Below are 23,457 nucleotides of genomic sequence, written 5' to 3'. Positions count from 1 at the left end.
GGACTTGGAGCAAGCTGCTCTAGTGGAAGGTGTCCGTGTCCATGGCAGGGGGTTGGAACTGAATGATCTTAAGGTCCTTTCCAACCCAACCCATTCTATGATTCTATGATAGAGCCCATGAGTTCTGAAGGGTGAAGGGACGTCAAGGTCTGCCCAGCCCCAGGGACACAGGAGTCAGGGCCAACCCCAGCTGTGAGGTGAGACAGGGCTGCACACGCCTCAACACTGAGACACCGCTGGTAAAGCCAGAGGAGAGGCAGCAGAGGAGCAAGGACGGCCACAGCTCTGCGCCTCCCGAAGGGACACCCCTCCCTTGCCCCTGAACAGCCGACTCGGGGCCGCCTCAGCAGACACAAAATGGCGGCCCGCCCTCCTCAGCTTTCCCGCTCACCCCTCGCGCCGGGGCTCGAGGCGGGGGGCGGAGCCTCCGCAAGGGGGCGCGAGCGGGGGCGCGAGCGGGGGCGCGAGCGGGCGGGCGGGCGGGCGCGGCCGCCTGAGGGAAGGGGCGCGGAGCGGCGGCTGCCGCTGAGGCGGTGCCGGGCCCGTCCCGCCTCCCGCCCGCTACCCCCGCTCGGCAGCGACGGCGTCTCCGCGATCTGACTCCTCCTCCTCCTCCGCCTGCCGGGGAGGTGAGTAGGGGAGCCCGGTGGAAGAGGTCTATTACGGAGTAGAGGCCAAGGACGCCCGGCTGTGGCGGCGGCTAGAGCTCTCTTCCTGCTCGCCCCGCCCCGGGCGGCGGCCTCAGAGTGACACGTCTCCTCACCTCCCCCTTTCTCTTTTTCCCCCGCCTCCTCACGTCTGCCTATATCACGATAGTCGCGCCAGCAGCGAGTTTGGGGGCTGTGGGGGGTGCTTGCCTGCGTGCGGGATGCCGGGCGCTGACGGCTGGCAGCCGAGGTCAGTCCTCAAGGCCGCTGCCAGAAAGGAAGAACAAGGAAAAGGCGGGGGAAGCCGGCGGTGCGGTTCCTCTCCTGAGGGGAAGGGAGGGAGCCGAGGCTGCTGTTGAAACCGAGCGCGGCGGGGCCCTTCGGGAGGGGATAGCCGGGGCCCTCCCGATGGGAAGACATGCCCCGTTGAGTATGAGTGCCGGCTGGGACACGCTTGGTTTAGCTGTTTTGAGCCGTTCTGTTTTCTAGGCCGGGTGCCTGGAAACGCGCCCTGTGTTCGGGAGCGAAGTATCAACAAAACGCTCCGTAGATCCTGGTTTTCCTCAGTATGGATGAACAGCAAGGAGCCCAGCAGGGAAAAGTTAATATGCACGTGTCTTCCACAGGGACACCTGTAGTTGTTGTGGTGTGGTGATAATAAAAGTGAAAGCAAAAAATCACGCTTTGTTGTATTCTCAGTGATACAAGATTGGGTTTTTCAGAGTCAGAAGCAAATTGATACCTTAAAACCGTAACAGGATGCAGTTGTAACTGACTTTTTGGTGCAATGCAACTGTTTGCAAACAAATACATGGTATCTGTTCAGGTGAAATGAAGTAGTATTTCAGACTTTCCTGTTTGGGGGAGTTCCTTAATACATCTCTGCTATTTTGTTTTCTTTGTTTCAGGGTAACCAACCAAAGAAGTTATGAATATCATCCGTGGTTTAAAGTTGTTGGGCAGGAACTGTATTTCCTTTCGTTTGGCTTCTTTGACAAAGGAGGCAAAGTGCAATAACTTCTATAAGCCTTATGCAGGGTACTGCCGAACTCAAGTCAGTTGTACACGAGACAGGGGCCAAAGGCTGGATTTGAGTGGAAATGCTAGAAACTGGTTTTTGACCAGAAGCCCTGACTCTGACAGAAACTTCATCAGTAAAGGACTGAGATGTCTTTTGAATGTCCCAAATACAGCAGTACACAAGAATGCACAGCACAGTCTGGGAAGGTTTTGCTTCCAGGCATCTCATCCCCTGGGAAAGACAGTCACATCCCTCCAGATCAGCTCCATAGGGCAACTCCCACATCATTTCCCAGCTTGGAACATTCAGATCGTCAGGTCTCTTCACACATCACCATCATTTCAGGCTGCACCAGCTCCTCTTTTCTGGATTATTGTTAAGCCAGCTCAGAAATTATTTGCTATTCTTCTTGGCAGGTAAAACACTGTGTCACTTCCTCTCAGTATAAGACACCGTTATACAAAGATGTGTGCATGAGTTTGTGGAGAATGGTAGGTGTATTTGTAGTATTTTCATTTCAATAGCTGCAAAATTTTATAGGGCTGGGGCCTAGGCTGAAAATTTGCTCAACAAGAAGTCATTTCCATTATCAGAGGTGTTAGACATATCTTTTGCTCTTTCCATTCTTATTTATGTGTGGTAGAGGGAGATGAACCGAGACACTAAGGGGCATTCCTTCTTCTGTGGGAGGTAAGAAACGGAGTGGAGTTGAAGCCAATTACAGTATAATATTCCCTGAACTCTGACGTGAGGTGAGACTGTAATAGGGAATACAGCAAGAGCAGACACTAAGAAATTCTTCTTAAACTGAATCCGAAGTTAACAGTATTTATATCTTACAGGAGCATAAGAAACTGGTGGAAGGCACTTCCTCCTAATAAACGGGAACTTTTTAAAGAACATGCAAGACAAAATAAATGGAAGATACTCCTGAGTGTCAGTAGCTTTGGAGTTTTATTCATTGTGTTTTATTTTACTCACTTGGAGGAGACACCCATCACTGGGCGCCCCCGACTGCTGGTGTTTGGAAAAGAACATTTTAGGGAACTGTCGCAGATGGAATATAAGATGGTAAGACTTTAAAGAAACATTCAGAATACTCCAAAACTGTTAATGCTTTTATTATGGTGCTGAAATAGTCCAGTTAATGAGATGGGCAAACAAACCTTGTCATGTACTTGGTATATTTTGAACTTCATACTCAGAACCCTGCAAAGGATGCATATCAGCTACTCCCTGCTCTTGTTCTGTCCTTTTTAAGCACTGACATCAGCAAACTGCTCAGGGGCATGTAATAGTTAAAGAGCACATTACCTGTGTGTAGCAAACACTTCTAACTGTGTTACTGTAATCTAACAAGTACAGAAGTCTAGTAGAAGCAGTAAAAGCACAGCTAATGGGTATATGCTGAGATCTGTCTCATGTTCTATGCTGAGTTGAGCGTTCTTTGACACTTGTTTAAGGTCCTCTTCTATGCTGTCAATTTGTAAGGTAATAACTCTCTACCCACATTCAGGTTTTCATTGGATCAGCTCATTTTTCTATAATTGCTTTCCTTTAAGCTGTCCACTGAATTAATTTCTGTAACTTTGAGTTCTGTGACGTTCTGTTCTAAGGCCAGTGAAACGTGATAATCCATATATAAATGTTACTTTATTCCTGTCTGACAGGGAACATGAGATAAGAACTGAACAAGTACAAGGATATATTCAAATTATATCTTTTGTATAAGTTTGACTGCCTTACAAATTACAACGGAAATATACAGATAACAGAAAAATCATAAATTCAACTGGAAATTCAGAAAGGTATAGAAAGTTTTGCCAAATTGTGATACAAAGCTTAACTGTGGATTAGGAAAATGCCAGATACAAGAGGCAGTAGGTCCAAGTTTATACAATCTTATTTTTGATCTGTGGTCATCAGTTTACTTCCTTTGAAGTTTATTAATCCTTAACTTGTGGTTCTGAAAGCCTCAACTCTTATGTTGGCTTTGGCTGCATGAAAGAAAACTGTGTGAAAATTTAGCTTTAACTAAGTTGTGTGTAGTCACTGAATTAGTTTACCATTTAGTCATTTATTATGTGTTTGTCCTTCATGGCAGTCAAGATTTTTTCTTTGTTTTTAAGTGGATGGAGGAATTCGAAAGTAAAATGTTACCTGAGACAGATCCACGCTACCAGGTTGTGAAGAGAGTTGTTGGTCATTTATCTGAAAGCAATAAGGACATCCCACAGGTCTCTGCACTTGAGTGGGTTATCCATGTGGTAGAGGAACCAGGTGTTAATGCTTTTGTGCTTCCAGTAAGTTGAACCCAATACAAAAATTATTAGTCATATTGAAAGAGCTTTTATTTATGTGTCTTATACTTACTTTTTACTCTTTTGCTTTACAGAATGGTCAAGTATTTGTCTTCACTGGGTTGCTAAATGCAGTTTCTGATATTCATCAGCTGTCCTTCATTCTGGGACATGAAATAGCTCACGCTGTGCTGGAACATGCAGTAAGTATTTAAAGAAAGCTGTCTAAAATTCTTATATTCATTCTAATTACTTTAATTCAGATTTTTCCTATCACTACCAAACATAGTTTCAGTGTGACTCTTTCAACCTGATGAAAAATGGAGTTTGACATGAACGTATTCTGCTACAGTATATGCTTGTTACTCATGTAGTACTTAATAACTGTTGGAAGTGCTGTAGCAGTTAGTGTTAGCACAAAGTCTGCCAGTGTCTCTTTCATAGCTGTACAGATGGATTATGGCTTGCTATTAACAGTCCTTTAGGACTTGGTTTGCAGATGCCTCTCCTGTAGCACAGACATAAGGATCTAGAGGCACTCAGCAGCTTGCTTTGTTACTTCCACACTTGCTAATATCTACAGAAGTGGATATACTTTAATAAATTATTCTAACATGCATGATATTTTTATTATAGTAGTGCCCAGTCTTAGAATGCCTGGAGCTTGAGTCTGCATTTACAGAGAATGGCTTTCACAGACTTAATTTTTCTGTATCCTGACCTGGATGTGTTGAATTTGGTTGTTCTTTGCCATTTGAATTACAATGAATGTAATAATTTTGTTGGGCTGTGTAGGTATGTCCTGGGTTCAGCAGTAGCAGTCATTTTTTCTCCTTCTTGGTAGCTGGTGCAGTGCTATGTTTTTGACTTTCGGCCTGGGAACAGGGCTGATAACACCGATGTTTTTAGTTACTGCTCAAATGTTTAGCCTGACCAAGGACTTTCTGAGCCTTATGCTCTGCCAGGGAGGAGGGGAAGCTGCGAAGAAGCAGTGACAGGACACCTGAGCCAAACTGACTGAAGAAGTATTCCATACCACAGCACATCATGCCCAGGATGTAACTGAGAGTTACCTGGAAGGGCTAGTTCTCTGCAGGGTTGGACTAGGTATTGGTCGGTGCTCAGTCGGGCAAGGTGGGGCGAGTTATCGGTCGGCGGGTGGTGAGGTGTTGTATTCTTTTCCCTTTTTATTTCCTTTATCATTATTGTTATTGGTGGTAGCAGTAGTGATTTGTGTTATACCTTAGTTACTAAACTGTTCTTATCTCAACCCGTGGGAGCTGCATTCTTTTGATTCTCCTCCCCATCCCTCCGGGAGCAGGTGGAGGGCAAGAAGGGGTGGGTGGTGAGAGAGAAACTGTGTGACTGGCTTGCCAGCAGGGCTTAAACCACAACAAGGTACAACTATGCAAAAAAAGGATGGTATAGAAATATGGATCATACTGTTCTAGACTGAGGGGATTTGCTAGAAGGTGCTTGTTTACCTCCAGATTGATTTCTTCCTATGTATGCATGTAATTTCTTCCTATGTATGCATATGTCAGTTTGAGGAGACATAATCTGTAAACATAAAGATCTTACTAAAATTGCAAAAAAATCTGGAAATGGGTAAATTAAAATTAATAAGTAAATTTTAAAGGCAGTGGAAATACAGGAGAATTTAGTTACTTCATCCTGTATGATTCTGGATGACCAACAGTTCACATCAGAGCTTCTTGGGCTCAGCTGAGGCAAGTAACTTGCTAAACTTCTAAAAAGTAGAAAAAAAATAGTTCTAATAATAAAAAAAACCTTAACTTTGTTTGTGCGGAACCTGTGTTACCCAACAGGCAGAGAGAAAAGTATTGCCTGATCCAGCTTGTGAGTGCTCAGCTCAATTTGTTGCATTTCAAATAAAACTCTGAATCCAAAAGAATTTTAATTTCTTTCTTTGGGATCTCAGTTTTGGAGATTAAAGTAATGTAGCAGAAAATAGACAATAAATATATAATGGCTCTTGTCACCTTATCCCATTAGTGTTCCTGTCTAAATGATGCCTTAAATTAATGTAAAAAAACAGTCTTCCAGGTCTTCCTATAGATTTTTCATTCCAGTTGAGGTGTTTTATGGCCTTTGTACTAAAGAACTCTGTCTGCATGTTGCCATCATCTTATCTCAAGCTTTGAATCTCTCAAACTGTGTTTGTTCTAGCTGTATTTATGCAGGTGGCAGGGATTCTTGACTGGAAGTACCTTGTATCCAACCATTAGAGCTTTTTTTTCATGTGAGCAGGGGACCTTATGCTTGCCCTGTTCCTGCATAAACTCCCCCACCCTTTTTTAAAGCGTTTCCAAATCCTGTTATGTTCTACAGACATGTCAGACAGGAATGAAAACGGGACAATTTCTGTTTGCAGGCAGAGAAAGCCAGCCTGGTTCACTTCTTGGATTTTCTATCACTCATCTTTCTCACTATGATTTGGGCCATCTGTCCTCGAGATAGTTTGGCAGTTGTTGGCCAGTGGCTTCAGAGCAAGTTGCAGGAGGTAAGACTGACACTTCACAACATCCTTTTTGAGTTCCATGTAAAAACATTTTTAATCTTGGGGAGATAGTCCTACTAAATAATATATTTGGGGGGAAAAGGCAAGAGAAGAAATATTAGCAAAAATTAATATTTGAGTATGTTTAAAATGAAATGTTGATGCATATTTTCATTTGTCATGCTGAAGAACCTCAGGTCTCCCTAAATGACTAGATTGAGCTGCACAGGCTCTGCATACCTGCTTGCTCATTGTCTTTCTGACATGTAGTTCCCCCTTTAAAGCTGTATATATTGAAATACTATGGTTTTATTTTGAGGAGTTGTTAAATTGTTTCTAATCAAAATAAAATATATGGAATTCTTTAAATATATTGTTAGTGGTAATAATGGTTTCCAAGATCAGAAAATTGAGAATCTAAACATTCCTTTAAAATATAAAACATGCTATAATAGAACTTACTGAAATAATCTTTTCAGATATAGCACATATTCCAATAAAGTAAAATTTAGAGGCTTTGTGGTGCCAGTTTTCTTCAGTCTAATTTATCTCTGCCTTCAGACAGTTACTGATCCATTTCTTTTTCAAAAAGTGGGTTTTCTTTTAGTTTAAAAGAAATTCTGCTTACATCATAAACCAAACCTGAATTTAAGTGAAAGAGCTCTTTGGTTTCTTTGACTTCTCTTGAGGCTTCTCCTGAGATTTCCCCCAGTTCCTCATAAGCATGAACTGAAACATAACCAATCTGTTTTGGTAGTTCTTATGCTAATGGGTGGATGTGTGGTTTCTGAACATAAATTATCTCTAAAGAGCTAGGATATTTGTACAAGTAGCTAAGAAACCAATACATTGATGAATTCTAGCCAACATTTTGAAGAGCTGAATTTGGAAAAAAAGTGTGAATCAATCCTGAGACTGCTCATAATTTAGACAGCAAGATTTAACTCCCTGTCAGCATCTTTTCTCCTTTTCTAGGCTAACTGCAAATGCTATTTTGGCATTGTGGACCGGAGTTGTGCTTCAGATTGCAAATGGAGTCTGGGTTTCAGTTCATTTTCCTAGTGTGCTATGGGAAAGATCTGTCATATATGAGAGATTGTACTCTAATGTCCTGGACTGTCCTTTGATCAAACTCATCTTCAGTAACATTAAACATACCCGTATGTAATGCAGAATAAGGGATTAATACTTGCATCCCCTATACAAAAGTTGTTGAATATAATATTTTCTTTCTGTTAGTCACCCAGGAGGGCAGTGTCTGTTTCCTGGACTCAGTTCCTATTGTGCTTGTGTGAAAATGTATCTTTCTGCACATTTTCTCAGCATGGTTCTTGACCTCTTCTTCCATATTTTACTTTATAAAATTTTAGCATGTGACCCTATGAAAAGGTTATTTAAGCCATGTTGCAGCGCTCGCTTCTGTTTCTGTACTTGTTTTTCTGTTATTTCCTCAAAGGCTCATGGTTTATTTTTTATTATAATAAGTATTTATATATATTATTATAAGTAGTTTCCAGTGACTCTTTGTAAGGCTTTTGGCATTGAGCTCCAGTTCTGATATTTCTCCAAACCTAGTGGGTTTGCTTGCCTTAAAAAATTAACTTCTCTTACAGAATTCATTCATGGTTGTTCTTTAGTCATGCAGTTCTGAACTGAAAGGTGTTGGCTTTTACAGCAATGGTTATTTTATATAGGAACTAAAGCCTAGTAATTATTCTTGAAATAGCGCAATACATGTTTTACTGAGTTTTACTCAAATCCTGCACGCTAGTATGTACAGATCCAGTACTTCATACTCCCTTTCTTGTGCACCACACACTGATAGGTACTTCATGTGGAAATTGGTGATTTTGGATAGTCAACTTACCTTAAGGGAACTTCCTTTTCTTCAACATGTACAGACAGCTTCAAGTAATTGGTTTTAAAAATCAAATCTACTTCTTTATTATGTCCAGGATTTTAGATCAGGAGCCCTGCATGGTCATAAGCTGTATCTTGCATTAGAATTACTATAGGGAATCACATCACAGTGCCTTTATGCTTGTATCTTGTCTGTGACTAGCCAGTAGCAGATATGTAGGCAAAAAGTAAGGGAAGTATCAGCAATTATAGGGCGATAGTTTCTTCAGATGATATCCTTGCTTCTGTAGTCTGCAGCATGGCAGGTCCTGAATTAAAGACTGCATTAGTGTTGTGTTTAATTTTAAAAAGACACCCATGTTATTTGTATTGGGATTGACATACAGATAAATAGTAATACCCTATTGTTTAACTGTAAATGCAAATAAATCTGAGGGGTAAGAGTTTAAATGCTGATCCTGTTATTACCCTCTTCTTGCTGTCCCAGATCTCTCTATCTACATGGTCTATTAAGACACATGCATTCAGACATCAGTTTCCTAGTTCTTAAACTTCTGCAAATCTTTTTGGAAATGGATGCTACCCTATAAATGCTATCAGATAAAGAGCTGATAAAACCTTTTTCTCTTCACTAGCCTTGCACATGCCCATTCTTGAGTTGATATTTCCTAATCAATGCCTAAACCAGAATGTTGTGAAATGTTCCTTATCTCTGCATGAGTGGGCTGTTTTAACACTTCCTGCTTTGCATTTACTATAACCTGATACACCAGGGCAGGGCTATCCCAATCTACATGAATTACATATGCCAGAATATCCTGGTATTATATGACTACATAACCATTTGAGAAGGCTATCACTCTCTTAGTGTGTGTTAATACAATGTCACCATAGAGAAAAGGGAGAAGAGTTAGTCAGATTTATGTCTTCTAGTTTCATTTCTCAATAGCAATTTGCCACTTGTGTTGGTGGATAATCATGACAGGGGAGTGACTGCTGCATGAAAATGTTTATGGCTGTATTCCATACTGTAGCCTGTTTACCATACCAAATAGATCATACCAGGTTTAAAAACAGTCATCATAAAAGTTTAAGGGAACCACTGTATTTTTTTACATACAATTGCTACAACAGAAATCTTAATAAAAGAGTGAAGTGAAACAATTCTAGTTTTAAAGATGGCATTGCGCCTTCAGATGATGCAAAAGAGCTGTGAGGCTGCCTGATGAGAGGGGCCATGAAAATACGTGTCATTTGAATACAGGATCAATGAATTACATGTAATGGACTTAAAGGTTACATGAAGTAAATTAATACTGATCAGATGCGATGTGAACATGATAAACACCATTTCTTATGAGATCAGAAGAGTAGCTACAGTGTTCTAGCTTTGTACGCATTCAAACCCAAGAAATAAGAGCTTTGATGTGCTTCTTTGCAGTTTATGTTTGATAGACCATACAGCAGAACATTGGAGGCTGAAGCTGATAAAGTGGGACTTCAGTTTGCAGCAAAGGTAACTACTACTGGTTTATTTTAGTAGCAATTTACCTGCCATTTTTCAGTTTCTATTGCAATATGGGGAGTTTCATACTTCATACAGAGGTAAACTGTGTGGGAGGATTCCCAACTTTTTGCAGATCTGTCTATTAATGAAGTAGTGAGAAATAAAACAAGTTATAGGGAAAGACAAAGTCGTTCTGGCTAAATTGTATGTAATAAGACTGAAGTTTATAAAGTTGTGCATCGTTAACTACACAGTATACTTTCTATGCAGTTTATTATTACTGGAAAAAAAAAAACCTACATATTTATAAAGAGGAGAATGCTAAACAGTGAGCTTTCCTAAGAAGGATTTAATAGTTTGGAAAGGTATAAAGTACTCCTAACCATAGAATCCCAGACTGGTTTGGGTTAGAAGGGACCTTAAAGTTCACCCAGTTCCAACCCCCTACCACAGGCAGGGACACCTTCCACTAGAGCAGGTTGCTCCAAGCTCCTGTGTCCAGCCTGGCCTTGAGCACTGCTGCCAGGGGTGGGGCAGCCACAGCTTCTCTGGGCACCCTGTGCCAGCACCTCAGTACCCTCACAGGGAAGGATTTCTTCCTTATATCTTAGTGCACCTGGTTTATAATATCTGTTCTCATAGCAATACAGTAAAATTGAAGAACTTTTTGATATTGTGATTATATTTTCTGTGATTTCTGATAATTACGAAGTATATCAACGTTGTTCTAGAATTTAAATATTTAGTCAAAATGCATCCATAAAAATAATGTGGCTTTGCTAAAGACAGACACAAATTTGGTCAGAAACTGCTCAGCATTTTTTTTCTAATTAGTCTTTCTCAATCACTTTTTTTTTGTGCCTGTTTTAATTCTGAGTTCCAGACACTAAACCAGCTCCTTCATAACTGAGTTCATTAGAGGTAGATAAGTGTTGGATAACTGTGAGAGTAGCACCACCTGGTGTTAATATTTCATAAAGAAAACTTAATTTTCTTAATAATTATTAATATTTCTTCAAGGAAGACTTTTTCAAATTAACCTTGACTCTAGGATTGAAACTGTATTTGTAGTTTAAAGCCATCTAAGGGAATAGTACAGTCTGTGGGAGAAAAAACAGTAACTGCTGTGTTGATGCTTACTGCTTTGTAATGCTGAAGATCTGGGGCCATACTAGGAAGAATCAAGCAAAGTGGTATCTCAGCATTACTCTGCTGGTACAGGTAATCTTTTTATAATAATAATTTCAAGAAATGCATTCAAAGGATAAAGCACTTCTGGATTTCTGGAGGGGGGAAAGAAAAGTAATTTTCTTACCTTCTGAATACTCATCTCTTTTCTCTTAAATAAATGAAAATTAATGTAGGTAATCTTATTCTTTCCCCCTCTCCATTTAAATGCAAATATAAAGAGGCCTGTTGGTGATACACAAATACCGTTCTTAAAGTTAGTGTTCCATGACTGTCTGTGGTTAAATACGTACTTCTGTGGAGAGAGATAGGAATTCTGCAGAATTACTATTTTAATCTGTGAGGATTACACAGATCAGCCTTGAAAAAGGCAGTGTGATCAACTTACAGAGAAGCCTTTGCACCTCATTTTTAGAGATACATAAGTATGAATTATTATCACTTTCTATTTTTGGCTCTAAATTTCTTCCTGTAAGTTTGCCTAAATCTGTGGAGATGATTAATTTGTTATTTTGCTGCACTGTGTCTAGCAAATGTAAATTAGAATATGCAGCTGAGTTTGGTTTTTTTAAAGAGCAAGTATAGGCCAGAAATTGTGAAGCTGTTTTTCTCCTGAATTTTGTATTTCAGGTGTAAGGTTTTTAAGGTTGGTGGTATTGCATAGATGTTAAGAGAAACAAATCTGTTTTATCTGTGTTTTATCTGGATGAGTCTTTCACTGCATTTAGAATCATAGAATCAACGAGGTTGGAAAAGACCTTTAAGATCATCAAGTCCAACCTTTATGCCAGCACTGCCAAGGCCACCACTAACCCGTGTCACTGAGGGCCTCATCTACACAGTTTGTGAACACTTTCAGGCATGGTGACTCCACCACTGCCCTGGGCAGCCTGTTCCAATGCCTGGGCACCTTCTCAGTGAGGAAATTTTTCCTAATATCCAGTCTAAACCTGCCCTGGTGCAGCTTGAGGCTGTTACTTCTTGTCCTGCCACTTGTTACTTGGGAGAAGAGACCGACCCCCACCTCACTGCAACCTCCTTTCAGGCAGTTGTAGAGAGCGATAAGGTCCCCCCTAGCCTTCTCTTCTCCAGGCTAAACACCCCCAGTTCCCTCAGCTGTTCCTCATAAGACTTACTCTCCAGATCCTTCACCATATATCAGATATTTTAGAGCAGTGTTTTCCTGTCAGGTACGAGGGGGACCATCTAACCAGACTTTAGAGATTTAAAATTTAGGAAGTCTGTTGTAATTCAATATCCATTAGAATGTCTATTGTATTACTTTAAAAATACAGTGGTTTATAAGTTTCCTTTCTGTTTTCAGGCTTGTGTGGATGTAAGAGCAAGCAGCGTATTTTGGCAACAAATGGAATTAGCAGAAACCATTCAAGGGCAGCCCAAGTTACCAGAGTGGCTCTCCACACACCCTTCTCATGAGAACAGAGCAGAGCACTTAGACCGGCTTATCCCAGAGGTGAGCAGAGTTGAAGGAAGTTTGTCTTTCTCTCTTAGGAATGTTGCCAGGATTATTTTGGTATTGATTCATGAGCTACTTAGATATCAATTCACAATCTACTCCCGTAGCATCAGTCTTATCTTTCTCTTTATCCTTAGAGAAGTTTCCTGTTACATAGCTCTCAGTGTTAAAAGTTTTATTAATTGAAGAAAAATTAAGATAGCACAGATAAAATGCAGTCATATTCTAGGATTTCTTTACTTTCCTGATTTCTGATCAAAGTGTAATATTTTTGCTTTTGAATGGCCTTCCTGGTGTAGATGTGTCCATGTCACTGATCTTATCCATTCTTTTCTCTTTTTTGCCATTTTGAAAGCCAGTTTTTAAGTTGGATCCCTAAACTGTCTCGGCTCCTCTTGCTTTGAGTAGCTAGCCCTGGGCTGTCAAATAGAGAATGCTCTTTCCTATCCTGTCTCTCTCACTGACATGGGATTGAATATGCCTCGAATAATGTGCCTCAAAAGAACATCAGATCCCCAGTAGATTCCCTAATAGCCCTAATAGTTATGATAGGACTCTGGGGATTTTGCAGCCTGCTTTTTTCTTCACGTCTCTGTTCTGTCAAATTAGGAGCAAATGTTACCCCACTCCAAGGAACTTGAGCTAATTCACACAATTGCCCTTCAATCTGAAGTCTTTGTTCTTTCCTCTCAGAGGAATGCCAAGTGGATAGCTACTTGGGGGTTCTCTTCATTTGATGTGCTACTCATTGGTAGCTAAAGGATAGAGAACCGAGTTTAGTAATCCTAGTTTGTTACTATTTCTTTAAATAGTGGGGGTTTTAACTACGGAGAAAGAGCATGGGTTGCTTTTTGCCTTGTTTTTTCTCTTTAAGACATAGTGTTTAAAGCACTTCAGAAGAGCACTGTTTTTCAGCAAGCTACTGTGTTTGGAAATTCCCTTTCTTGAAAATAACTCGTAATTTTTAGTTCTTTCTCCTCTTTTTTGTGTTTTTTATTTTAAACTCTCAGTCACTTTAATCCTTTCTCAGTTCCAAACTGTGAAGACAGTTGAAGGTTTGTTGGCAGAGGGAGGCCTGGAATGTTGAGGTGTTTGCTGATTTCAAAGGAGAAAAAAGGATTCTCATGAATTCTTTGATGAAAAGGAATGCAGTAAATACTCTAAATGATGGTATAAATCAAAACTAACATTAGGGCTAGGAGGTTGGAGACTGGCCTGACTGAATATTTTAAGTATACACAAATTCTATACTGATTGTGAGACTATTTTGATGGATTTTTTTTAACACATTGGAGCAGCTGAATGAAAAATTATGCTTGTTGTGGAGTCCTAAGTTTAGGTAGATTGAACATAAAGGTTTTGGGATCCTTTAGTTTCATACAGTTATTGATTGGCTTATAAAACAGGAATGAAATAGATCACTTCTTATGTTCTACCCCAGGACTAAGCAGGTAAGTTAAATAATTGAGCAACTGTGTAGAACTGGCAGACATGTTACTTTGCTCTTATCTCCTGCAGTTTAGCAGGTGCAGTAGTCTTCATCTTTCTATAGCCATTCTCAATTCCAAAAGCAGTGGGGGGTAGGAAATTATCTTCCAAAAGTTAATATGTGACATTTTCATTTGCCTTTTACCTTAAATGGTTCTTTGTGGAGTAGGATGAGAAAGCAGGGGCCAAAGGCTTCCTGTTTTTAAAAGAAGTTCACTAGATAAGTGAGGTTGATACTGCAAAAGTAGAATAAAAATTAAATAAAGTATGTAGAGATGTCATTGGAGGCTTCTTGTTTGAAGTGTTGACTCCATCAGAGAGCTGCCTTCTTGAAGCTGGATCTCAGGCACTTAAAGGGAATCCCAGGGCTTTGTTATTATTGTTGTTCAATATCCCACCTTTTTGTTTCATTATTCACACAAAGGGGTTTTTTGAACACTGTTTTAGCATATATATTTAATGGCCATTACATATTCAGAACCTGGGGGGGAGAAGCCAGGTTTTGAAAATAGCCTTTTTATCTCCTTATTACCTCTCTTTGGAGAAACTGTACTTATGAATCAGTATCAGATCCATGATGAGTACTGTTGTGTTTCATATGCTGATGGATTTGAAACTGAGATGGTTTTCAGGACAATACAATATCTATTATTAGACAAGCTACTGGAGCTGGGGCAAATAGGGACAAAGTTTTGGGCTTGTCAGACCATACAGATGTTTCTCTACAGACTTCTAAGCAAGTTCCACAGTAAGATGCCATCATAGAAGGTGAGAATTTATCTTCAGTCTCTGAACCTTTTCTTTTAATGTTCTGTGGCTACTGTTTGTCTGCCTTTTTCCTACTATGCTCTGCAAGTGGAGCAGTGTGCATGAGCTGAAGCCTCAGCTATACTGACTAAAGCAGAAGGTTATGTACTGAGCCTTGCCTGTGACACAAAAATTTATCTTGATGTGACATTTGCTTTCTTGGCATCATGTTGTTGGCTCAGATTCCATTCTTCATTCACTGTAATGCCTGTTTCCCACTCTTTCTTGTGGAAATGCCATGCTGAGATGATTTTGAGAGCAATACTAAGTTGGGACATGCCAGCTCTGCTGCTTCTCCTCCTTTGTTTGCTTGCTCAATTAACTTGTCAAAAAGTGAATGAATTTGCTTTGGCAAAACCTGTTCCTGTCAAACCCATATTGGCTGTTTATTACTGTATTACTGTGGGGGTAGTTATTGCTTATTCCTCAGTCTGCTGACTTTGGGATATTGAAGATACATTTATTTCACTTCCTTTTAAAAATGGGTTGGTGTATTTGGCCTTCACTTGTGATGTGAACATTGCTTCAAATAGTTCTTGTACCAGAATATACTAATTAATCCCTATCAGTGTGAAAACTGAAAGGAAAATTAGAATAAAAAAAATACTGACCTCCCTATAAAGTTGTGAAATATTTGGTCACAATTTTTCTGTGCCAACAGAAGCAAAGATTTGAAGACTTAGCAATATATATGTTGTTTTTCTCCAACAAGTAACAAATCCATCCATTCTTTTAATCCTCTTTTTACTACTGTTTCATTTGTAGAACCTGTTGTCTTCCCTGTGCCTGCTAATTGTAATACAGTTTGCAACTCAGCATTTCTTATTTGGTAGTTTTTCCCTTTTTTACCCTAGATACTTGTGCTACTTCTTAGTTTTTGTCATAATTGCAAGGTCAGAGCTGAAGTCAGCCCTGTTGAGGTAATCATAGTTAATACACAAGAGACTATAACCCTTGGCTTGGTTTGTGGACAAGAGAATGATGTGACTTTTATACTGAGAGTGCTGATGGCCTGAGAGGTAGGATGAACTCCAGAAGACTATAAGGTGTCAAGATGCAGCAGTTAGCCTGGTATCTGTGATGTTGATGAAGGATTAATACTGGCAGCTAAAAATTACATGGCCCTGTATTTGTCTCTGCTGGAAGGCTTTATATGAAAGAAATAGCACGAGGTGCAGCTCCCGAATTATTATGCCTTCCCCTTCCCCAGTACACTGCAGGAGGTGACTGCAGTTGTATTGGTAAGAAAAACAGCTTCACCTTTGTTACTTAGAGGCAATAGTTTGATATTTTATTTGAGACCTCCTGAACTAGTAAGCATGCAGGTGGTCTTTATTCTGAACAGCAGTACTTCTCTCTTAAGGTTAACTTGAAATGACCAGCATTAAAGTACTCTCTGTTCCCAGCTGAATCTATGTACTCTCTCTAGCTAGTTAACCTTGGCTCAGTTCTGTCTTCTTTATCAAGAGCACTCTTCAGTAAAAACAGCCAATGGAACATGTTCTGATTATAATATCAATATAACATCCATATGCATGTGCTTCATTTAGAATGGTTTTACTTGTCCTCTTACCCAAATTGTCAAAAACCCAATTGACTTGAGCAATATTAGATTAGATCCAATGTGCTTGACCATGTTGGGCTGCTTTATGTTTCAGGAAAAATGATACTGTTAACTCCTCAGCTTGTTACTGGTCTCCTAAGGATGTTACAGAGCTGCTGGCACAAAACAATATAGCAGCAGTCAGTCAGCTGAGCCAGGGGAAGAACACAACTAGGACTGAATGCTGCATGGCAGTCACAAAGGCCACTTTCACTGGAGTATGTAGTCATAGCTGTCTTTAACATGTCAACAAAGCTCCCCATTCTCATAGCTGTAGTCTCTTTAATGGCATGTGATTTGATGGTGTTGAATAGATGCCATCTTACCCCCCTTGCACAGCTTTATGTCTAGCAATAACACAAAGACATCCACAAGGTAAAAATATTGACCCTGAAGTGTGGATTTTACCTTTGCTGTTGTGAGTTTAGCATTTTAGATGGTTTCACTCATGGAAATAGGCCAGGCACTATCTAGCCATGAAAACCAGAGACATAAAATCGCTAAATTAGTTTAAAAGAAGATTACGTTACCCTTTCCAGTATACAGCCTAAATCTTTATATTTCCATTTGCCTTGAATAATGCTGTTTGACATTAATGCAGTCTAGCAGCAGCTTATGTTCTAGAAGAGAACAAGAGAAAACTCTTGGTTTGTCAAAAATGTCAGTTTAGAAGTTAATTGGTCACTGAAGCAGAAGAGTGTTCAGTGGTACAGTTACATTTAGTGACTACATGGACAGTCATGCTGTAGAAAAACAAATACTGAAAGCTTTATTCATGTCTTTTAAAAGTTAGACAAGAGGAATATTTGCATGCCTAAATCAGACTTGTGTATCCAGTAATTTGAATGTTACATTTCAACAAGAAATAGCTGGAGAAACCCTTGTTCTACATTCCTGAAACACATCTTTTTCCAGAGCCAGTTGTTAAATATAAATGCTGTTTGTTTCTAGCCATTTACAGCAAACTCTTTGTCAGCTTGCTGTAATAAAGATAGGGAGAAATATGTTTTCATACCCCCTTATGCAAAGAAATGAGTTAAGAAGCTCTGCTCTTCTGTTTTGTAATCTGCTGCAGTTTTCCAGTGTTGCCTGTGGGAGAACACCAAATCGCTTCAAACTGATGGGCAAATTCTTGTGCACAGGGGTACTGGTGTATTCGATTTGATATTTCAGCCAAATCTAGTGTATATAAAGAATCCATGGCTATGAAGTGGAATAAAACACACATTTGAACTTATTTTCCCATAGAAGGGTTGAATATAAAGCTGGATGTTAATCGGCCCAGAGTTTTGTGCTGTGACTTGAGGCCAAGATACAGATAATAATGCATAAAAGTGGCTACACCACAGTGGCTATTGATGGATGTTAAATATCAGGCTAGGTTTTGACTTGTTTTCTTGCTGTTTCATTTTGCAAGTCTTGAAAAAATAGTTCTCAGTGGAGACATAGAACCTCCTCAAATTCTGCATATAATATTTTGCTATATGATACATGGGATCTTACTTATCTTGATCAGTTTAAATGGGTCTTGTAAGAGAATCCATGTAGTAGGTCTGTGTCCAACTGCTTGCAAAGTACTGCGTCAGATTTAGTCGTGTGGTATCCACTGTTGGCTCTAAAATGAGCTGCCTGTTTATATGGACTAATCAAGGTATCTTCAGCACTGGTAAAATGAAACAACCTTAAGGATCCTTTAAAGCAGCTGACTTCATACAGTTTCATATCAATTTCTCCATGGTGCCTCTGAGACATGAGATTCATCCATTGTCATTCCTTGCTCAGATTGCCCACAAGGCAGGATGACCTGGGGGGAGTGTGCTCACACTAATGGATTTTGATTCTCTGGGAAATTCTTCGGCTCCTTCGTGCCTCTACTTTCTAATGTGTAGAATGGAAGCAATGGCACCTACTCAGTGAGCAGGAGTCACATAAAGTTTGGTCTCTTTTTATCCAGATGAATTTTTACATTTTAGAGACATTGTTTTCTCCAGTACTTAGAAGCTGTGTATTCAAATGCTTCTTGGAGATGAGATCACTTCTGTAACTGGTCCTTAACTGTACTGATCAACCAGCTGGACCTCTGGGCCAAACAGTTCAGTGTCCATTATGTTATTGGAGGGTTTTCCCTCCTTTTCTGAGGTGGGCATCTATATGTAGTCACTTTAGTCATAGAACCTATCTAGTATAAAGTAAATTACTCAGAGCTCTTTTTTCTTGGTGCAGTTATTTTATTTACATGTGAATGTAAATTTAAAGGTAAAAGATACTGACATAGACAAGTATTGCATAAAGTAGCTGGAGAACTTCCTATCTATGCTGTACCTGTGGAGTATCCATTCTTTGAGAGACTGTCTGTGAGAATGATTATCATTCTTCATTTTTTCCCATTGTTTTACTGTATTGCTACATTTCTTTTCAGGAATTCTTGGTTTCTGTTGACAAGTTGTTTGGTAACAACTCAGGCTCAGTATTGTACTCACTAAGTTCTGTGTGCAAATGCAAACCTTACGGAAAGCCAAAGCGCTGACTGAAACCTTTGTTTTTCTTACTTAAATGAGCTTGATTTGTTTTCCTATGTATTCACAGGCTCTTAAAATAAGAGAGAGCTGCAATTGCCCATCTCTTTCTGGACCAGATCCTCGCCTCATTTTCAAACTTAACATGCAACATCTTCTGGAATCGTCTCAGAATCAAGAAGCCCCAAATTCTACAAAGCGAGATCACCCAAAACCCAAACTGGATTTTCCTCACCCTCAAAAAGTGGAAGATAGCCCAGTAACTTTTGCAGTTAAACCTACAAGCTAATGAGAACAACTTCCAATTTTTTGTAAACTTGTGGTCCCTGAAGGTCTCTCTTCTAACACAATTTTGTCTTTGAACCATAAAGAAGATGTAGCCACTCATATTCTATGTTTTTTAAAAGTGATCTCTCACTCAAAGCAATAAGGAACCATGCCCACACAAGAAGAGCGGCATGTTGGAGCAGAAAGCTTCTTAATCATCAAGAGTTACTAAAATAAATCAATTCTCAGGGGAAAGATAATCTCATACAATCCAGTCACACAGTGTAATTTTCAGCTTTATCAGGCTCACCTTGATCAGAGGACAGATGAGCCAGAAGCGTCCCTAAAGCAGAGGAAAACGTACAGTTTTCATCACTTGAGTTGTATGGTTTATCTTGCTGTAATTTGGGTTACATCTCTTCAGCTTCATTTGAGAAATAATGAGGAGAGCTCACTGCCTGCTCCACATCTGGTATCTTTAAGAATATTAAGCTGAGATGTGGTAATAGCCTATGGGCGAGATACACCCCCGCTTAATTAGGTGGATTTACTGCTGGGATTTTTCTTCTTTCTAAAGCATTTTAGAATATGGATTGATTCAACATTTTTCTTCAAAGCAACCTGAAAGGGTTGAACAAAGTTCAATTTAAAAAAAGGAGTTAAATGATTTTCAAGCAAGTCTTTCTTCTGAAAGAAACACAGTGTAAGAACCATAGTTTGTAGCACTGGCATCATAGAATCCTAGAATGGTTCGGATTGGAAAGGACCTTAAGATCATCTAGTTCCAACCTCCTGCCATGGGCAGGAATGCCTCACCCTAGACCATGTCACCCAAGGCTCTGTCCAATCTGGCCTTTTAACGCTGCCCAGGGATGGAGCATTCACCACTTCTCTGGCCAGCCTGTTCCAGTGCCTCACTACCCTCACAGTAAAGAAATTCCTTATACCTAACCTGAACTTCCCCTGTTTAAGTGTGAACCCATCACCCCATGTCTTATCACTACAGTCTCTAAATGCTTTGCAAGAATGGCTGTTGCCTTTTTAAAATGATCAGGGTCCCTCATCAGAGTGCAGTTTTCCTGCCTTGACATTTGATCTACATTTGGATAGAAGTGATTGCTGATGTGGAAATATATTATGTAGTAGACAGATACAGCAAGATTCCTTGACTACACAGCTTTTGCAGCTGTACCTTATCCTAAAAGGTGACTTCTCTTCAGGAAACTGGCATCCAGTGCTGAGCATCCCTCCTGTCCCCAGCCCCCTGAAGCCACACATTTTATACTGTGGAGGCAAATATGCACAATATAGGTTAAGCTCTGCCTTTTGTGATGGGCTAACCAGTACCGCATGGTATTCTTCATTTGCACATGTTTGAGTTATCCTTGCTTTGCGTTTGAAAGTATTGAAGTGGTGATCTTACAGGAAGATGTAGAAGAAGGTGGCAATGAATGGAAATAAAAATGCAAATCCCATTCCTTTTTTCTGTTAAGAGGTATTTGCTATTAGGGGTTTTGTTACCCATATTAAAACAGAAATCTGTTTCATCTATGGTTGGATTTTACATGAAGTGGACATTTTACAATGTATCGTATTTTGAAATATAATTATATATATATAGGGGGCAGACTGTATCTTATTTCTTCAATTAAATCAGGATACAAGCTTTTAGAAAGGAAAACTCCAACCTATTCAGTGATGCCAGTGAATACAGTTGGGGAAAAAAGGTTGTGAAACAAGTAAATCTTTTCCTGACTTCAGTCGATGAACCAGGGTCCTTTGAGAAACACCAGCAACTCCCTATGCAGAGGTAAGTTGATGTATGTGTAATGTTGATGATTTTAGGTCTGATTACATAGCTCTAGACTGGCTGCATATTGCTTACAAGCTGGTTTTAAATCTCTGCTCACTACTTCTGGCAAGATGCAGAAGCTCCAGCCTGACCATTATTCATCCATCCATTTTTATTTCTAGTGACAGGAGGTTTTGTAACAGCCGTTCAGTGATGTGTTGAAGCATTTGGACGTTGTCACCTAAAGGTAAACAGAAAAATACACCAGTTAGATTTCCCTGTGGACCTTATAGCTTATAAAGCAACACTAAGACCCCAATGCTGCTGCCTCCCTCTCCTTCCAGTGTCAAAGCTTGTTTTGTTATCCCGGGCTCCTGGTCGACTTGCAACATGATGCTTGCGTCTGTTAGGACTCAGGACAACATAGAGTTTCTGGAGTGTTGAAGTATGAAACTAGACAAATTTCCTCTTTCTACTGTTTTAAGTGACTGAAGTATTGCAGTGGAACACTGGAGGTGCATTTTTTTAACACCAAGGGAAATGTTCTTAATTTGTGTGTAAATAGCATCATAACCCTGATCATGGTGATGTGAGAGAAAAGGTTTCAAGAGAGAATTGGCTTATATTAGACCAAAAAACGGCTTGTGTCCTTCTTCCAGCTATAACCAGCAAATGGCTTGTGTACTTCTTCCAGCTATATTTGTCTAATAAAACACATCTCTTTCCTTACAAACCTCACATACATATATGGACATAGGTACATACAGTACACACCCAAACACAAGAGTTAGACCTCTACACTAAACCACTAGTTTTAAAGTGCAATATGAGATGCTGAAAATTTCAGGTTTTACTTTACATCTTGAATTATCCCTAATATTTTTCTCAGATGTTTTAGGAGGGGTTTCTTCTTTCTGCATCTTACATCCAATGCAGAAAATGCCTTATGCTCATCTGCCTCTCGAGGGCACTTTTCCCTTAAATTCTTAGTGAATACTTAACCATTACATCTGTCTATATCTGTTTTCTTTCTTAAACAGAAAAACGTTGCTTTCCAAAGATTTGGGAAGTCATAGGAAAAATGACACTTTTAAAATTAAAGGTTATAATAATTATTTTTTAAGCTCTGTGTGTGTAATAATATATTTAATATTAATATATATATAAACCATAATATATTAATAGCTTGCTAATCATAATAATTATCATTTCAAAATACATCCCATAGGAAAATACTCTAGTTGCAAACTCCTGATGATCTGTAGAAACTTTTCGTTGCAGTTGTGTAACTTAGTATGTCACAGGAAAAACAGATCTAAATTCAATACTTGAAAGACACATGTCATACAAGGGGGAGGATAGTGGCTGAAGTGAAAAAGGCAGGGTAGATCAGTAACAACACAACTGCATTTCCAACATCAATACTGCTTCCTGTTGAAAGACTAAATATCCAATACAAATCTCACTAAATCTCTTCATGCGTTTACAGTACTGGGAGTGTTGAGAGGTTTGCTGAGCAGGGGGTGTGCATTCAGGGCACTCCTGTAATAAAAACTGCTCCTTATAACTTCGAGTTTATCATCTTTACTGTCTTTTTAAACTTGAAATACCAGGAAAGCAAAGCAAACAGCTGTTAGAATGCCCTTTGTTCTTGAATTCTCTTTGTAGTCATTAAAGCAGAACAATCCTGCAAGCTTGATGCTTTTTTTCATACATTATGTAGGCTGCCACAGCTATGTTTTTGCAGTGTGGGGTTTGTGTCTCAATATCCCTGGCTGAAAAACTATTTCCAATAAAACAGTCTGTTGTAGGCTGTTTTACTGACAACACAGTTCTCTCTGCTGAAAATCCTTGTTTTTCCAGCTCTTGGGAGCTTCTGAAGGGGGAGCAGGATGATCACAAAGTATAGTGGGTAGCAGAGGTAGCAGGATAAGACTTTCCTGTCAGCAGTGCACTGCGACTTCTTTAGGTTTCCAATCCATATCGCAGAGCATGCTTTAGTCACCCACTGTAAGAACTGATATTAATAACTTGCATTTCTAGATCCCTTGATGCACCTCATAAATAATAGTTAAGTTTTTCTATCATACCTGAACTTTCTGACAGTTCTATTGGAGATATTGAAGCTTGACAAGAGTGGTTTTAACAAAGCTTTGTGAAAGATGTGAAAAACTCGGGCTGGAAGCATGGCATTCTGAATCATTCCTTAGCTTACTATAGCATGCTGCATCCTGTGTGTGTGTCTAAAACCAGAGTCCTCCGGGCAAATTGAAGTGATAGTCTTTGGGTGATTGTTACATTTATACAGTTTGCCACCTTTCACTGTGTATCTGCAGAGGCTGGATATACCTCTTTATGTATATAGGACTAAGATACAGTTATTTGTTCTTGATGTAGTTATTTCTTAACTACTTTTTCTTAAGCCTGAGCTGGTTATTGTTTCTTTACTGATCATCATCACTA

At 39.6% G+C, this 23,457-nt stretch overlaps 2 protein-coding genes across 6 annotated transcripts in view; both read left to right on the top strand.

Moving 5' to 3' along the window:
• Positions 1 to 23,457, top strand: part of MYSM1 (Myb like, SWIRM and MPN domains 1) — a 219,799-nt gene that overhangs the window by 33,180 nt on the left and 163,162 nt on the right. The window lies entirely within an intron of this gene.
• On the top strand, positions 785 to 19,324 carry OMA1 (OMA1 zinc metallopeptidase). 2 transcript variants are annotated; one of them, XM_057409312.1, is made up of 9 exons: positions 785 to 957; positions 1,556 to 2,084; positions 2,511 to 2,739; positions 3,798 to 3,971; positions 4,064 to 4,171; positions 6,364 to 6,492; positions 9,791 to 9,865; positions 12,369 to 12,518; positions 19,006 to 19,324. In XM_057409312.1, exons 2-9 carry the CDS (start codon positions 1,576 to 1,578, stop codon positions 19,222 to 19,224), a joined length of 1,593 nt encoding a protein of 530 aa, XP_057265295.1. In that variant the 5' UTR covers positions 785 to 957; positions 1,556 to 1,575; the 3' UTR covers positions 19,225 to 19,324. The 2 variants fall into 2 exon arrangements, with proteins under 2 accessions (XP_057265295.1, XP_057265296.1); XM_057409313.1 differs by lacking the exon at positions 3,798 to 3,971.

This window comes from Pezoporus wallicus, unplaced genomic scaffold (genome assembly GCF_028554395.1).
Source record: "Pezoporus wallicus isolate ANWC-B61680 ecotype Strahan unplaced genomic scaffold, APGP_CSIRO_Pwel_v1 contig_8108, whole genome shotgun sequence".
Classification (NCBI taxonomy): Eukaryota; Metazoa; Chordata; class Aves; order Psittaciformes; family Psittacidae; genus Pezoporus; species Pezoporus wallicus.
Note: the sequence above shows the minus strand (reverse complement) of the source record. Positions and strands in the feature narration are given on the sequence as shown.

Coding starts and splice junctions, on each gene's coding strand:
- OMA1 (XM_057409312.1), top strand. CDS start 1,576: ATGAATATCATCCGTGGTTTAAAGTTGTTGGGCAGGAACTGTATTTCC. Junction 2,740..3,797: donor CGCAGATGGAATATAAGATG/GTAAGACTTTAA, acceptor TTTGTTTTTAAG/TGGATGGAGGAATTCGAAAG. Junction 6,493..9,790: donor TTCAGAGCAAGTTGCAGGAG/GTAAGACTGACA, acceptor GCTTCTTTGCAG/TTTATGTTTGATAGACCATA.